Source organism: Pleurodeles waltl, chromosome 1_2 (assembly GCF_031143425.1).
Source record: "Pleurodeles waltl isolate 20211129_DDA chromosome 1_2, aPleWal1.hap1.20221129, whole genome shotgun sequence".
NCBI lineage: Eukaryota > Metazoa > Chordata > Amphibia > Caudata > Salamandridae > Pleurodeles > Pleurodeles waltl.
The window spans coordinates 927,246,227-927,263,828 of NC_090437.1; the positions used below are offsets into that span (position 1 = coordinate 927,246,227).

Consider the following 17,602-nt stretch of genomic DNA (forward strand, 5'->3'; position numbering starts at 1 on the left):
CAGCCCGCGTGATATACTCTGTTGTATCCTCCTCGCGCGAGCATGGGGCACCTAGACCCGAGGAGGTGAGTTTCCTGTAGGAGGACCACTGAGGGGGAATATCTGCGAAGAGTGCTAAATACTGCTGACCTCTTGATCTTATCTAGGACCTGAGTCAATGAGTGCCAGGTATGGGTTGCATAGGTGTTACACAAAGCTGAGTGTCTGGCTGTGGACCTAGGGACGACCGTTTCGAACATAATAATGAAATAATAAAACAACAAATGAAACTAACCAACTTGTTACTTTATAAACTAGTTTCAAACTCCCTCCCCCCCAACTACCCCTCTCCCCATACTCCACCCCGGAAGCATCTGTCGCCCAAATACCCAACCAAAACCAGACAGCCAGCAGGACTGTCATTGGGGTGGAGTGGTGGACCCCTCCATTTAGTCGGATCGATTACAATTAGTGGTCACATGCCAAGTTCCAGGTGCCATGTAATAGGGAGGCGCAACGCCATCAATAGTGACCCTTGTAGGGTCCGCATATGCAAGTCAGACATCTCGGGCCCCTCAGGTTCCCATCAGCGGGTGCCAAGTGTATCATATTAACCGAGAGCCGGGGACTGGCTCAAACGGCTGTCATCTGTCGTTTGGATTGAGGCCTGAGGCTTAGAAGGGTGTGCAGTATTTCTCTCTGTTTGTGAACCAGAGTCTCGGGCTGTCTCATTGTCTGCAGGAGTGTCTGTGTCCTTTGGTCTCCCCCTCTGGGATCTGGTACGCCTCCGGGGTCCCCCCGAGAGGGGGGGTCTGACACGGGGGGGTCCTCCCTGCATGTCCCAAGGGCCCCCCTCGAGCTCCGACGTCCTCCTCCGTTAGCCAGTCCCATGCCTCTTCAGGTGTTTCAAAAAAGTGTGCTTGCCCGGCCATAAGGACTTTGAGCCATGCGGGGAAGAGGAGCATGTATGAAAGTTGCATTGCTCTAAGTTTCTGTTTAACATGCTCGTACGACCGGCGGCGGATCTGGACCTCACAGGTGTAGTCTGGGAAAATTAGGGTTTTATGGTTCTCCCATTGAAGGTCCTCAGATCGCCTACCCTCCTTAAGGATATTGTCTCTATCTATCGCGCAATCATCGGGCGTTTTGGGCCACCGGGGGGGGGGGGGGAGGGGGGGATGCGGAGCCAGTGCCCTGTGGGCTCGCTCGACCGGCATCCAGGTTTTGATCCACTTCTCCAGAAACTCAGAGGCCCCGCCATCCTCTATGCCCTCCGGGAATCCGATGAAGCGCAGGTTATTGCGTCTTGACCGGTTTTCTGCGTCCTCCGCACAACCATGTAGCTTGCCGTTTCGAGTCTGCAGCTGGGCCACTTTGGTTATAAGGTCGGCTAGGTCGTTTTCAGTCTGGGAGACTCTGGTTTCAACCTCAGTGATTCGGTTCACCGCGTTTCTGAGGTCCTGCCTAACAAGGCCCACGTCCTCTCGTACTTCCCCGATTTTGGTCTCTACGGCAGACTGTGATGATTGAATGGCTTGAAGGATGGCACTTACTCCGTCTGGTGCTGGGCCCCCACTAGCCCACGTCCCCCTCTCCTCTCTGGCCCGCCGGCGTCGTGAACTGGTCAATCTTTTGCTGGGAGGGTGGAGGTTGTTTGTTCGCCTTGTCTCTCCCCATCGCGGTATAGGGGGCGAGAGTCAGATAAGTCGCTTCCTGCAGTGCTTCAGATCAAGTCTAGGTCTCCTGCGCATTTGTTATTACCACGGAGGCAAAGAGGGCTCCACACCGGTGGGGTCCCGTCACAGCAGGGGGGGTCCAGGATCCAGCCCTCTCCACCTCTGGGATCTAGCGATTCTGCGACAGGTCCAATCTCACCTTGGCTAAGCTGCTAATTGCGCTGCAATATCATGGTTATGGGGTGGTTCAGGGCAGCAGCCCTCCGTCCGGTCGGATCGCGGCTTGCTCCCTGTTGCAGTCGTGGTCTGCGGCAAACCCGACCAGTCCAAGGGCTCAGAGAGGGTGGACCCAAGCCACCGGCTCTCTTTTCAATTGTTAAGGGGGGGAGGGTGCCTTTCCCCTCAAAGCTCCTGTCCTCTCCCCCCCCCCCCCCCCCTCATCCCCAGGTCGCGTCCGTACCTTCAGTAGGGCCTCGCCCGGCCATGGGTACAGCCCAGGCACTCCGCACGCCCTCAGCACGCTCCTCCCGTCAGTCGGGGCACTGGGGGGGGGGGGCTGCCGTGGCCGCTCCCACACCGCTCCGGTCCAGATCAGCAGGGTCTCGCCCCAACGCAGCAGGGCCCTGCAGCTCCCCCCGGTCGGCGCCCCCGAGCCAGCGCGCAGATGCGGCTCCGTCCACCCGGAGTCTTCCCCCCCCGGGCCGGGGCAGTGCCGCCCTCTCAAGCTATGAGGTCCGCGTATGGAGCGCGGCCTCAACTCCTTCCAGGATCCTCGCCACACCTCCGGTCTAGAGCGGCCGCGCCAGGTGGGGCCGCCGCCCCGGCCGCCATTTTGTTTTCGGGGCCGATCGGGCCGCAGCACGGGAACGGGGCCTGCTTTCTTTAGTTGCTCACCGCCACAGACTCCCCCGGGTCTGAGGGTCACAAGGACAGCTAGTGCGGCGTCTTCCGCTCGGCCAGACCGCGTTAACTACGGGCGGACGACGGAGGGTTCCAGAGCACTCTGAGTGCGACCGCCATCTTGACGCCCGAAGCCACGCCCCCGACAAGTGCCGTTTTTATTGCAGGTCCACAGCAGGCGCTGGTGTTCGTACAGCCTCACGTCCAGATCGCTAGAGCTAACCGTGGGATCTAGAACCTCTGCCAAGGTTCTACATGACCTTACAGAGCGGTTGGCAGATTAAAAGTAAACATTGTTCACCTATATATCTGGAACGTATAAAAATGGAAACAATAACTAATTAACAGAAAGAAAACTCTTATAAATTTTATAGCATAAAAACATAGGAACACATACCTACTACATCCAGCAGTATCATCCACCACTGCCGTTCACTGTGACAGAAGAGGTTTTCTGAGAGATTCATTGGGGCAATGTCAGTGCGGCTATTAGAGTTACTTGGAAAGTTTGAGTTTCTAGCATCCTTATCCTGAGAAGGCCATCTTGTATGTACGTATTTCTCGAATGTTAGGCTTTATAAGTAAAAGTGGTTGTGCTGCGAGTCTCGAAGCACAGTGGGTAAGGATTCTTTAGAAACTAATGCTTTTCTAAGACCCCGGTAAGTGGGTGCTCTGCCCTTTAAGTATTTCAGTATTTGCTGTACGAAATCAGTCATTACGTTATAACTGCCTAATTTCTCTGTTCCTTGGTGCATTTTTATAGATTATACGCTGATTTATTCTTAAATCGTTATGCATTTAAGTGTTTTAGTACCCTGTCTATTGTCCTGTACGGCGACTGATTGATAAATGCATGTGTTTTTGGAGTGATTTAAATACAGAATTTTGCCTTGTATTAAATCTTCGTGGATCGAAAAAACACAATTCAATATAATATTTGGTGATGCTTTACAGCCTCCTCCAATCAAAGTCTCCTCAGCACAAATCACGATTGTACAAAAAGAAAAACCCCGCACAGTGAGAAGCACAGCAGTTTTCAAAATTCCTGCAGCTAAACCAAAAGTGCAGCCTTCAGACACCGCGAGACGAGATTCAACCAGCAAAAACGTGGTCGTGAATGGAATTGTGTCGCCCCGGAGAAACAACCAGCAAATATCCAATGGTAAGCATCTCTGCACCTCTGTAGTTTACTTATAGTTGTGGTTAGCAGTATTAGTAGCTCAGCTGCCACACGCATCTGATAAAGAACCACACAATGTCGATATACCCCTGCTACAGCAACCAATCACTGTAGGAAAGTACCATCTTCCCTGGCATGTTACCCCCATTTTTCACTGTATATATGTTGTTTTAGTTGTATGTGTCACTTGGACCCTGCTAGTCAGGGCCCCAGTGCTCATAAGTGTGCCTGAATGTGTTACCTGTGTTATGACTAACCGTCTCACTGAGGCTCTGCTAATCAGAACCTCAGTGGTTATGCTCTCTCATTTCTTTCAAATTGTCACTAACAGGCTAGTGACCAATTTTACCAATTTACATTGGCTTACTGGAACACCCTTATAATTCCCTAGTATATGGTACTGAGGTACCCCAGGGTATTGGGGTTCCAGGAGATCCCTATGGGCTGCAGCATTTCTTTTGCCACCCATAGGGAGCTCTGACAATTCTTACACAGGCCTGCCACTGCAGCCTGAGTGAAATAACATCCACGTTATTTCACAGCCATTTTACACTGCACTTAAGTAACTTATAAGTCACCTATATGTCTAACCTTTACCTGGTAAAGGCTAGGTGCAAAGTTATTTAGTGTGAGGGCACCCTGGCACTAGCCAAGGTGCCCCCACATTGTTCAGGGCCAATTCCCCGGACTTTGTGAGTGCGGGGACACCATTACACGCGTGCACTACATATAGGTCACTACCTATATGTGGCTTCACAATGATAACTCCAAATATGGCCATGTAATATGTCTATGATCATGGAATTGCCCCCTCTATGCCATCCTGGCATAGTTGGCACAATCCCATGATCCCAGTGGTCTGTAGCACAGACCCTGTTACTGCCAAACTGCATTTCCCGGGGTTTCACTGCAGCTGCTGCTGCTGCCAACCCCTCAGACAGGCTTCTGCCCTCCTGGGGTCCAGCCAGGCCTGGCCCAGGATGGCAGAACAAAGGACTTCCTCTGAGAGAGGGTGTTACACCCTCTCCCTTTGGAAAATGGTGTGAAGGCAGGGGAGGAGTAGCCTTCCCCAGCCTCTGGAAATGCTTTCATGGGCACACATGGTGCCCATTTCTGCATAAGCCAGTCTACACCGGTTCAGGGACCCCTTAGCCCTGCTCTGGCGTGAAACTGGACAAAGGAAAGGGGAGTGACCACTCCCCTGACCTGTACCTCCCCTGGGAGGTGCCCAGAGCTCCTCCAGTGTGCTACAGACCTCTGCCATCTTGGAAACAGAGGTGCTGCTGGCACACTGGACTGCTCTGAGTCGCCAGTGCCAGCAGGTGACGTCAGAGACTCCTTCTGATAGGCTCCTTCAGGTGTTGCTAGCCTATCTTCTCTCCTAAGTAGCCAAACCCTCTTTTCTGGCTATTTAGGGTCTCTGTCTTTGGGGATTCTTTAGATAACGAATGCAAGAGCTCATCCGAGTTCCTCTGCATCTCTCTCTTCACCTTCTGCCAAGGAATCGACTGCTGACCGCGCTGGAAGCCTGCAAAACTGCAACATAGTAGCGAAGACAACTACTGCAACTCTGTAACGCTGATCCTGCCGCCTTCTCGACTGTTTTCCTGGTAGTGCATGCTGTGGGGGTAGTCTGCCACCTCTCTGCACTAGAAGCTCCGAAGAAATCTTCCGTGGGCCGACGGAATCGTCCCCCTGCAACCGCAGGCACCAAAGAACTGCATCACCGGTACCCTGGGTCTCCTCTCAGCACAAGCGAGGTCCCTTGAATCCAGCAACTCTGTCCAAGTGACTCCCACAGTCCAGTGACTCTTCAGTCCAAGTTTGGTGGAGGTAAGTCCTTGCCTCCCCACGCCAGACTGCATTGCTGGGAACCGTGACTTTTGCAGCTACTCCGGCCTCCGTGCACTTCCGGCGGAAATCCTTTGTGCACAGTCCAGCCTGGGTCCACGGCACTCTAACCTGCATTGCACGACCTCCTAAGTTGTTCTCCGGCGACGTGGGACTCCTTTGTGCGACTTCGGGTGAGCACCGTTTCACGCATCCTTGTAGTGCCTGTTTCTGGCACTTCTGAGGGTGCTGCCTGCTGCTGAGAGGGCTCCTTGTCTTGCTCGACGACCCCTCTGTCCCCAGACGCAATTGGCAACATCCTGGTCCCTCCTGGGCCACAGCAGCATCCCAAAAAAAAAAAACGCACGATTTGCAGCTAGCAAGGCTTGTTGGCGGTCTTTCGGCGGGAAAACACTTCTGCACGACTCTCCACGGCGTGAGGGATCCGTCCTCCAAAGGGGAAGTCTCTAGCCCTTGTCGTTCCTGCAGAAACCACAGCTTCTACTGTCCAGTAGCAGCTTCTTTGCACCCACAGCTGGCATTTCCAGGGCATCTGCCCATCTCCGACTTGCTTGTGACTTTTGGACTTGGTCCCCTTGTTCCACAGGTACCCTCGACTGGAAATCCATCATTGTTGCATTGTTGGTTTGTGTCTTTCCTGCAGAATTCCCCTATCACGACTTCTATGTCCTTTGGGGAACTTTAGTGCACTCACTTTTCAGGGTCTTGGGGTGGGCTATTTTTCTAACCCTTACTATTTTCTAATAGTCCCAGCGACCCTCTACAAGGTCACATAGGTTTGGGGTCCATTCGTGGTTCGCATTCCACTTTTGGAGTATATGGTTTGTGTTGCCCCTATCCCTATGTGTCCCCATTGCATCCTATTGTAACTATACATTGTTTGCACTGTTTTCTAATACTATTACTGCATATTTTGGTATTGTGTACATATATCTTGTGTATATTTGCTATCCTCATACTGAGGGTACTCACTGAGATACTTTTGGCATATTGTCATAAAAATAAAGTACCTTTATTTTTAGTATATCTGTGTATTGTGTTTTCTTGTGATATTGTGCATATGACACTAGTGGTACTGTAGGAGCTTCACTTGTCTCCTAGTTCAGCCTAAGCTGCTCTGCTAAGCTACCATTATCTATCAGCCTATGCTGCTAGACACCCTATACACTAATAAGGGATAACTGGACCTGGTGCAAGGTGTAAGTACCCCTTGGTACTCACTACAAGCCAGTCCAGCCTCTTACAATCACAAAATTGCCTTACGTTGGTTTGCCCTAGATGTTATGATGGGGCTTTGAGTATTGAAAGGCAATGATTGGACATTTGGGGAGGCATACGGATGGAAGAAAATTAGGGTAGCATATGTAACGGAGGATTAAGAGACAGATTGAGGTAAACTGATATGAAGGAAGAGAGTGACATAGAACAAGAAAAGAAAAACATTTCAGGTTTGAATAGTGTTCTACAACTAATTTGACTTTGTTGTACTGTTATCTCTCCTAGCATCATATTGACCGACCATGCTTCTGAACATATATCTGCTTTAAATACAGAAGTCAAATGTTGTGTTCTGTTTAGATGGACAAAGATCGGGATGCGCTAACCATACAATAAGTAGATGTATTTTGGGTAGTGCGAGCCCCTTTGAGAGACTGTCAGTGTTGTAGTGTAGTTGGCTGCAAAGTGGCCATTGTTGGGGCATGTAACTATCACAGTACAGTTAACCTGCCACAGTAAAAAAACGGGTGCAGAGAATGTTTAGTGCAAAGGGACATATTTTCCATTGTAGAGAGGCGTGAGTGCCGTCTAAAGAATTTTGTGGGTTGAAGCGGTTACCAATTAATTTTGTAGGTTGAAGCAGTTTATTGTGATTCAGGGACTTATGTCTCAGAGGGTGCCACATGGGGACTAGGATTTGTGTGCCAGTTGGAAACAGAGGGTTTCTGTGGCAGAAAGGGAGGGATGTGGTAAATGATGGCCAACATATAACTAAATTAAGGTGTTTTGTGGTATGTCCATTCCTTTGGCAGTTTTTCTGTGTATAGACAGTAAACCTCATTCATTCACATTAAACATGAGTCATTATGCTGTCGTCTGACTACCTTCTTCAGACATTCCTCAGTTGTGTAGCACAGAGCCCCTGAATAGCAGGTGGCTAAAGAAGCCGAAACACACACTTTACTTGAAGACAGGGTCAAAAAGGGAAGCTTCTGAATTTTAAGGAAGTCTGGTGTCTGATGGCGAAAGGCATATTTAATTTGGTATTAGATGTTTGACTAATTACTATATTTCACCATGGCAGGATGATGGACTAGGTTTTAGGTCTTGCCTACAGACTGCTATTAGCTGTTTTCTGTTGACCTACCTATTTTTGACCATACCAGACATAATGAACTTTGTGCTAGCCCACAGCTTACCATTGGTTTCCTTTCTTGTCCCTTGTTTGCTTCCCTCCTATTGAATGCCTTTACTACCTCTTTTTTGTTTCTGTCCCTCTTAAGGAGTACAGCTACTTTCCCAACATTTTTCCTGGAAGACGTGTATTCTTACTGCTGCTCCCCCTTCAAATAGCCACCCCACCTCTTCTCCTCCATGTTGCTTACTCCATTACTCACACCAGCTTGTACATTGTTCCCCAACATCCGCACCCCAGCTTTTATTTACTTATTTTTTCTCAGTTTCAAGCTCCTCTGTTGCTCCCCATCCACTTACTTTTCTTTTCCTGAATTGACCTTTGATTTGCTTACAGTACTGCACAGCTTTGCCAAAAAAGCATTGGCATGGTTAGTAGTTTGGAAAGACAAAACATTATTGCTTTGCCAGTGCCTTCTTTTAAAGTATATTAAAGTGACATTGATTCTGAATTTAAAATTTAACAATTGGTATGGCGGTGTACAATCAGCGTAGGTAGCAGTATTAGTTTGCAGAGCAGATTCCAAAATTGCATGTCTCAGGTATACGTTTACAGACACGATAACGCACTCTGAAGAGTTGTGTAACTCTTGCCAGACGTAATGTGATAATCCAGATGTACTGTGATAATCCTACAAATATTCCTTCAGGAGTATTAGAGAGGTGTTTTGGCTCCCCCACACACGTTTGAGTGGGAAGAAGTTGAGTGCTTCTCAGAAAAAAGTGCTTCCATTCTGTGCAAGCTGTGATTATTCTGTTTATCCTCATGCCTGAGCCAGCAGCAGACAGAGCCTGAGCTTTCGGGGCGCAAACATAGCGTTGTAATGCTGTTAAGTGTCTTAGATAACCAGTTACCTTCCTTCAGTAACTTTAGACAGAATTAAATGTGTTTGACAGCAGTGTGGGGTGCTCAGGGCTGCACTTATCTAAGTGAGTTTTTAAGTCTGGTGAGAGTGCAGTTGGTGCTTTACCTTCTGTGAACAACAAAAAAGAGCACTAATGGGAGAAGGGTGTAGACTCCACCCACATCGTGTTGCCCTCAGTACAGGATTTGATTTTGCTGAATATGTGTGTTTACAAAAGCAAAACGAACACAAATGATTGACAAAATGCAGACCCAATCAAACATTCACCCCCGTCACAGATCTGGGTTTAATCCATCAATTCTTTTGCTCACCACGCCACCCCAGTTTGGACCCAGCCATGTGCAAATCAGTCTTGACTCCATTCACCCTGGGAACAGCCCAGCCGGAACTACCAGGCAAGGTTCTCTCTGGAACGGAAGCAATCATCCTGGGACCGGTTTCAGGATGTCACCCTTCATCTGCTGGACTAGCTTGAATCCAGTGGCATGGGGAGCCTGTGACCCACGTCTGGGTATACCCGGTGAACTTATGGTGGCTAAAGAAAAGCAAACAAAAATTGTGTTCCCATATAATTGACTTTTTGTCTTGTATGCTCGATACATCAGTACTAACTTGGTTATGGTGGCAAGCCAATGATCATGGCTATGGGGCTGATCTGCTTATTATGAAATGTTATAATGGCACTAGGTGTGACATTTATTGGAAAAAGTACATTTTGAAGTCAATATGCATTTAAGTATGGATTGTTGTTTCTCTGTTTTTAAACCTACAGATAGGTATTTTGTTATATGGACTCTCACAGATTACTGTAGTAGACATGCTTTTGTGGTGTTGATTATCCCATATGAGAAACCAAGTATTCAGAAGACTTGCTCTTGAAGAACCTTTGTTAGGCCATTTAGTAGAATAGTATTTTGCTTCGCCAACTGTTTTTTTTTTTTTTATTCCTTTCTAATCTTATGACTGTGTGTCTAATGGTTGCTTTGTGGAAAAGCTTACACTCAATATTCCTGGTCTGTGTTTATGGTGACATCAGGCCTTGGGGAGCTAGGAAAAGTTATGTTTGATGACATAGGTCGGGTCTGCTTAGTATTAAATATTATGATAGAGGCAGTTGGTCTAGCTTATTTATTAAGAAACTTGTAAAAGTCAGTATGCCTTTAACAGTAGGTAATCATATTATGTTGCAGGCTATAAACAGGTATTTTCGTACATGTAAATTCGGTGATATACATGTAAATTCAGAGATACCAGTAGTGGGCAAGGCTTTTGGCGCTGGCCACTGATTTTGCCAATCTTACCTGTATTGATTTCTGTTGGTCCCTGTTTTTAAAGCTGGGCTTTTTGATCATACGTGTTTTTATAACTGTATGCATAATGGTTGCCATTTATGTGCACTTGAATAGGCCAGTGTTGGGTAAGGTGTAAAGCCAATGCTAAATGCTTCTTCGGTTTATTGGGAAAAGTCATGCCCAGGTTGTGTTTATTATAAAATGTTATGACAATGCCAGTAGGCCAGATCTAATTATTGTGAAAAGCACATGCTTAACGACATTAGGCCTGTTAAGAATGGATTATTAATGCAGTGTGCTAAATCCAGTAGGCAGGAATATTGTTACATTGAATCTCACAGATTACTGTAAGTATACAAGTGGTTTGGTGTTGGTGATCCATTGGAACAAATTGTGAAGATAGATGATATACACTTGTTAGGCTCTTTTAAGGGAGATACTATTTCACTTTCCCAACTGTATTTTTGTGTAATTTTTACTTTAGTGTATGCCTGATACTTGCCTTGTAGAAAGCTTGCTCCTATTACTGAAGGCTTGAGTTGGTTACGACAAGCCAATATTGAAGGCTAAAGATATGGTTATGGTAGTAGGTAAATCCTAATAGCTGTATCTTGGTTGGTGTGCAGGGGGGAGTTATGGGATATGCCATAGGTCTGGTATGTTTATTATGAAAAGTTATTACAGTGACTGGCGAGCTTACTTAATTATTGCGAAAGCAGACGGTAAAGCCATTAAACCCCTGTCAGTGGATTATCACATCATGTTAAAGGTTGCTGAAGGGTATTTGGGTGCATGTAATCTCACAGATTATCAAAAGTCATTGGTTTTGGTCACTCACCTCGACAAACTCTAGTTCATTTCCGATCCATTGAGTGGGGTTAAATATTGTTTTGTTAACTGTAATTTTGTACATAGTTGCAATTTTATAACTATGCCTGATGGTTGCCAGTTTATGCACAATTCCGTACACCTGTGTTTAATATAGTGTCAAGCCACTGATAAACGTAAGTGCAAGATGCCTTTCCGATTCACTGGGAATACTTGCGTCTGATTCTTTAGGTGTGATGTCTTTATAATGAGGAGTTGTGACTGTGCAAATAGGCCTTCCTTGTTGTGAGACTCGTGTTAAAGGCAATCGGCTTTTAGGGGTAGATTGCTATTATGCTGTGTATAGCCTGTAAGCAGGTATTTTGTTACTTGGAATCTCAGATTACCGTAGTAGGAAAGAGTTTTGGTGTTAGTGACCCACTAGAACAAACTGTGGGGATAGATGATTTGCACTGTGGTGATTAGGCTCTTTAGTAGAGGAATTATATTTTTTTACAACTCTATTTTGTGCATATTGTAAAGTTGTTATGCCATTGTTGATGGTTGCCTTGTGAAAAGCCTAATGACCCACACAGTAGGAGCTGAGTTAGTTATGGTGACAACTTAGTGATAAAGGTTATAGGGTTGATTATAATGAATAGGTATGATAAAGGCAGTAGGCCTGACATATTGGTTGTAAAAAGGATATGCTAAAGTCAATAGGCATTTAAGGGTAGATTATTAATCTCTATTAAAGCCTACAGCTAGGTGTGGTGTTGAATGGAATCTCACATATTACTGTGTATGCAAGGGCTCTGCTTCTTGTTTGCCTCCTCTGACAAGCCATGGGTATTGACCTTTGCGCTATTGGAATCCCTCTAAGGCCCTCTTTGGAGAGATGGAATTAAGCTTTGCCAAATGCAGTTAGCATACTATGACACTTTGATTGTATGCCTGTTCAATGCCTTGTGGGAAAGGTTAAGCTCAGTAAAGGAGGCCCCTGTTGGCTATGGTTACAGCCACATGGTAACAGCTGGAAGCAAGATAAGTTCACTGGGAAAATATATTTCCGATATCTTAAGCCTGATATGGTTTTTATGAAAAGTTCAGATAAATGCTGTAGATCTGACATAGTCAATAGGCAATTTAGGATGGATTGTTGTTCCACTGTATCAGCGCCAGCAGATAGATATTTTGTTAAATGAAATGTCACAGATTACATTTGTAGGGAAGGATTTTGGTGTTGGTTATCCCCTTGCAAACACTGGTGGTAAAAACATTTGCACTGTAATGATTCTTGCTATAATTATTTCTTACTTACCTGTCTGGATATTGTAATAAAAAAGCATTAAATAATGCATCCATCCATTTTTATAAATACATATCTTTATGGAAAACTTAGAAGGCCTTTGAGTCAGCTTTGTTCTGCCACTAGTTCGGTCTGTCATTTACATTCTCTTTAATCCATGACAGTTTACTGCACTGTCGGGCTGGTTGTCCAGTTCTTTAGTTTTCAATGTTCTTGTCTTATATTTCCCCTTTAGCTTCCTTGCTTCTCCTCTTTTTATTTTAATGTTTCTTAAGAGACTACTACAGTTCTCCAGGCAGTGTAAAGTGGTCACTTGCTTGCCACTCATTTCCGCTGTATTTTGTAGCATCCTACATTGCCACTTCCTCTAGACGAGGAGACCATTATGGAATGCTGTTATCCTTAGTGTACTGTTGTATTACCATTCCAAGATTGTCACCATGTTTCTAAATAAGGCTGTTGTGCTGGAACTTTAAAAGTACACTAGTTCATTTACGGAACCTCCGCAAGATGGATACGCGCTGCTATGTTTAGTTTTGTTTTTGTAAGCAAATACCTGCTGTATTTAGGCATCAGCATGTTTTCCTTCTTTTAGCTTGTATTCTTTTAATTTATCTTGCATGTGTAATGTTTGTGACTATTTTATTGCGGTTGTGTCAGAGGGTGAATTAAAAAAGTTTTAGGGAATGGATAAATGAGTGCATAGATGAGTGACAGTGTGCATGTATGTGATGCATAGAGTGCCTAAGCCCATCAGTGCTTAAAGGCACTTTCATTCATAATCCAGATATATTGGCATTGCCAATGCTTTCTTGTTTTGTTTTGCTTTGATTTACCTGAAGCTAATGGCACTACAGATGTTCAGCAGGGTAGTTTTTCAGAGGTGATGAGCCATTGTAGAGAAGCATTGGTCTCCTTTACTTTTACAATTAGTGTGCAAGATACATGAGTTGATATATATTTTACTGTTTTGTCCTGTTTTTTGTAGCAGCATTTTCCTCATAATCATGTATTTGCCGCATGCACCACATAATCTATCAACTGCATAGTTTGTAGATTTTACGAAATAAAAAAAATATCATTAGATCAGACAAATGAAGTTACTCAAAACACAGTGACCCGTCTTGCTGTGCAGTGTAAGGTCGTTCACAAAAGTCAAATGCCGCTTTTTGTCTGTTAATGTATTAGAATGTGAACTTTATTAATAAATCGGCACCTTTCCTCAGTGTTAACGTGTAAAAAGACAAAGTAGCACCATCATATTGTTTCAAAATGTGCATTATGCTCATAATTTGCCTCTTCTTGACACACAATTTAGTCAACCTCGACGCATAACTTGATCCTTCCGTGTACTCCAGTGGCCCTTTATACTTAGCGTCTTAAATTACAAACCTATTGAAGTCCATGTAATGTGAAGGAAATTGGTGCGTCTGTCTAGTTTTAACCATTGACATTAAAAACATAATCGCGTTTATTCGTGTATACAGTACAGTGGTCATTATCAATATTTCACAATTACCATGCGTCTGTGTGCAAGGGTATTTATGTAATATTTTACTTTTCACTGTGAACCACAGTGGAAAAATAGGTGTGACATAGCACACGTGGGTTTTTCAGCGTGAATATGAGGTGCCTGCTCCCCTCGTGGCTATGTTCGGTCAGGAGCCGTGTCTGAACATGCGGTGTGACGTTTAGTTTACGATCTAGAGCAGCGAGAAGATTTCATCTGTAGTCAGCAGAGGCCACTGGGCCTTCTCCCTCGCCCGTGGCCCTCTCTATGACCCTGCGGTAGGCCGGACAGTGCACTCGCCGCGCCCGAAGCTGCTGCCTCTGCATCGGTGTAGCCACTCAGAGGAGAGAGAGCGAGGATGCTGCAAAATAATCCATTTTTGATTTAAGGGGTCCGAAACGTGTTTATGCTGTGCATGTATTTCTGTCAGATGAATCCGAGTGCCTTTCTCTGCAGTGGTGAACGAATCTGGTTAAACCAAGACTCATGTCTTTATCGTAGAACCAGACTAGTTGCTCAGCTGTTTCAGTGCACGGCTTGGTACTGCCGTCGTCGGGTTAGAGCTCTTTTGGCCGAGTGTTTATAGGGAAGCAGATGTAGTGCAAGAGTCATGGGGGCGCTAACCTTTCCGCTCCTGTTTCATGGCGGAGGAGGTGTTTGCTGTTTATAGACTCGGAGAGGTGATTCACGAGCTGGTGTGTGCTGTACTCGTCACTCTGCCAATGAGTAAGCCTCGTGCTGTGGAATTTATGGTTTGTTGTCCTTGTTGCATGAATTTCTTTGCTGTGTGACGCTAGTAGGGTAGCCAGTGTGATATGGGCCCATGATAAAGGCGCACTTGGCTGGATTACAGTTGGTGAAATTAAATACAACGTTAGTAATGAAAGCAAGCATAATTAAAACAGCCTCAGGCTGAAAAATTCCGCTTAAGGTGGTAGCTACTTACTCTACATTCTTTTATCTGGACATCGGTCTCGATTTTTAAAATGCAGCTTTTTAACTTGCATAACTGAAAAAATGATTCAACAGAGAAGCGTAAGGATAGGGGACACTCTTCTTCCAGTGGTTGTTAGAGAGGTGGCTGTTAATGCCTATTTAACTGTGTAATTGTAGCATTTTTGCACAGCGTCTAATGCAGAGGTCTCCAACCTTTTCTGTAGCGAGAGCTAAATCTGATCAGTGAAGATCATCGTGAGCTACCCAAGGCTAAACAGCTCACACTTTATTCCCAATCAACTCCACGGCAAACTTCCTTGACCTTAAGCCTAATGTTCATAGAGCCATTCATTTTGTTCTCACTTACAATCCTGAGTTGACAATGACATTTATTTAAGAGTTAGCCATCTCAGTGCTTCAATTCTTCATCTCTGAGCCCTGGGTCATAAATCTGACTCCAGTACTGCTCCTTATCAGGCCCTGGTATCTGCAATCTAATGATAATGTAAAATAAACACAGCCTTATCTTAACTTTAAAAGAAACAATCTGACCTTGTGTGTAGGAAAATGCCACTGTTGGCATGGCTACCCCCTACATTTTTGCCTTTTGTTGATGCTAGTTATGATTGCAAGTGTGCTGGGACCCTGCTAACCAGGCCCCAACACCAGTGTTCTTTCCCTAAAACTGTACCTTTGTCTCCACAATTGGCACAGCCCTGGCACACATTTAAGACCCTTGTAAAAGGTACCCCTGGTACCAAGGGCCCTGTGGCCAGGGTAGGTCTCTAAGGGTTGCAGCATGTATTATGCCACCCTGGGGACCCCTCACTCAGCACATGCACACTGCCTGTTTGTGTGTGCTGGTGGGGAGAAAAAGACTAAGTCGACAGGGCACTCCCCTCAGAGTGCCATGCCCTTAACCCACTGCCTGTAGCATAGGTAAGACACCCCTCTAGCAGGCCTTACAGCCCTAAGGCAGGGTGCACTATACCACAGGTGAGGGCATAGTGGCATGAGCACTATGTCCTTACAGTGTCTAAGTCAATTCTTAGACATTGTAAGTGTAGGGTAGCCATACTGAGTATATGGTCTGGGAATTTGTCATTATGAACTCCACAGTTCCATAATGGCTACACTGAATATTGAGAAGTTTGGTATCAAACTTCTCAGCACAATAAACCCACTGATGCCAGTGTTAGATTTATTTGTGAAATGCACACAGAGGGCATCTTAGAGATGCCCCCTGTATGCCAGCTCTACTGTTAGTGTGTGACTGACTGGTCTGTGCCAGCCTGCCACTTCCAGGTGAGTTCTGACCACATGGGGTGAGTGCCTTTGTGCACTCTATGGTCAGAAACAAAGCTTGTCCTGAGTGGAGGTGCTTCAGGCCTAGCCTATTCTACTAGTGCTGTTCTTGTCAGGTTTTTGGGCAGTAAACATTTGCACAGTAATCAATGATGTAAAATTAAATTGGTGTTACCTAGAAGCGCAGTGTTGCCCTGTGTCTAATGCATTCCTATTCTTCCCAGCTCCTATTGCATTGACCACTTGACTGGGGAAGGTCACCCTCAGAGTAGTCCCTTCTTGGGATGCTTTCTGTTTTGTTAGAACATGTGCATGGTTCACAATTCCTTCGTCCGTGCAGTTGTTCCTGCTCATGTTTTTCTAGTGTGCAAATTGTCGCCCGGCTACCTCGTCTGTCAAGAACCTTTCTTTGTCTTTCGCTAACACTTTTCAGCTCTTCTGGGGACTATCAGCGTGTACCCCACATTAAGCAGACAGTTTGTTCTTGATCATGTAAAAGAGATCTACACTGTTTTTGAACCTCTTAATTTTAGCAAGAGAATACCAATGTGGTTCTGGTCAAATGTCTTGGTTCATGACAAGTGTCAGAAGCTGGCTCTGTATATACTATACCAAAGTAAGGAATAGTATACACAGAGTCCAGTGGATACCCAGAGGCTTTACAGAGGCTGAAGTAGATAATACTAATGCTCTCTTTTGTGGTAGTGTGGTCAAGCAGTTAGGCTTATCAGAGGATAGTGCTAAGCATTTGTTATACACACACACACACACACACACACACACACACTCACACACACACGAAATGAGGCGCACACACACAAAATGAGGCACACACACACGAAATGAGGCACACACACACGAAATGAGGCACACACACACGAAATGAGGCACACACACACAATGAGGCACACAAACACGAAATGAGGCACACACACACGAAATGAGGCACACACACACGAAATGAGGCACACACACACGAAATGAGGCACACACCCACGAAATGAGGCACACACCCACGAAATGAGGCACACACCCACGAAATGAGGCACACACCCACGAAATGAGGCACACACACACGAAGTGAGGCACACACACACACTCGAAGTGAGGCACACACACACACACACACGAAATGAGGCACACACACACACACGAAATGAGGCACACACACACACACACACACGAAATGAGGCACACACACACACACACGAAATGAGGCACACACACACACACATGAAATGAGGCACGCACACACGAAATGAGGCACACACACACACACATGAAATGAGGCACGCACACACGAAATGAGGCACACACTCAGTGACTAACTCCAAGCCACTGTTTATGGAAAAAACACTTTACTTCAGTACTAGAACCAAAAGGATCTTTGTGGCAGGTAAGTACAGTTTCAAGAATCTATCACTTTCAAGTCTCAAATGCACTTAGTTAGTAATTCACAGTTAACAGTTGACAGGTAAGTAGTACTTTTCAATATCATAAGTAGACACTTAGTGCCATTTTCATAGAAAGCAATGCAGTCCTAGGGGAGGAAAAGTATCAACACAGTTTGCAGGTAAGT

At 45.6% G+C, this 17,602-nt stretch overlaps 1 protein-coding gene across 4 annotated transcripts in view; it reads left to right on the forward strand.

Moving 5' to 3' along the window:
- Nucleotides 1-17,602, forward strand: part of MTUS1 (microtubule associated scaffold protein 1) — an 810,444-nt gene that overhangs the window by 250,771 nt on the left and 542,071 nt on the right. For all 4 annotated transcript variants that reach the window (XM_069200374.1, XM_069200403.1, XM_069200384.1 and 1 more), the window contains one exon: nucleotides 3,510-3,717. In XM_069200374.1, the coding sequence (XP_069056475.1) occupies nucleotides 3,510-3,717 (208 nt within the window). The remainder of the gene's footprint in view (nucleotides 1-3,509; nucleotides 3,718-17,602) is intronic.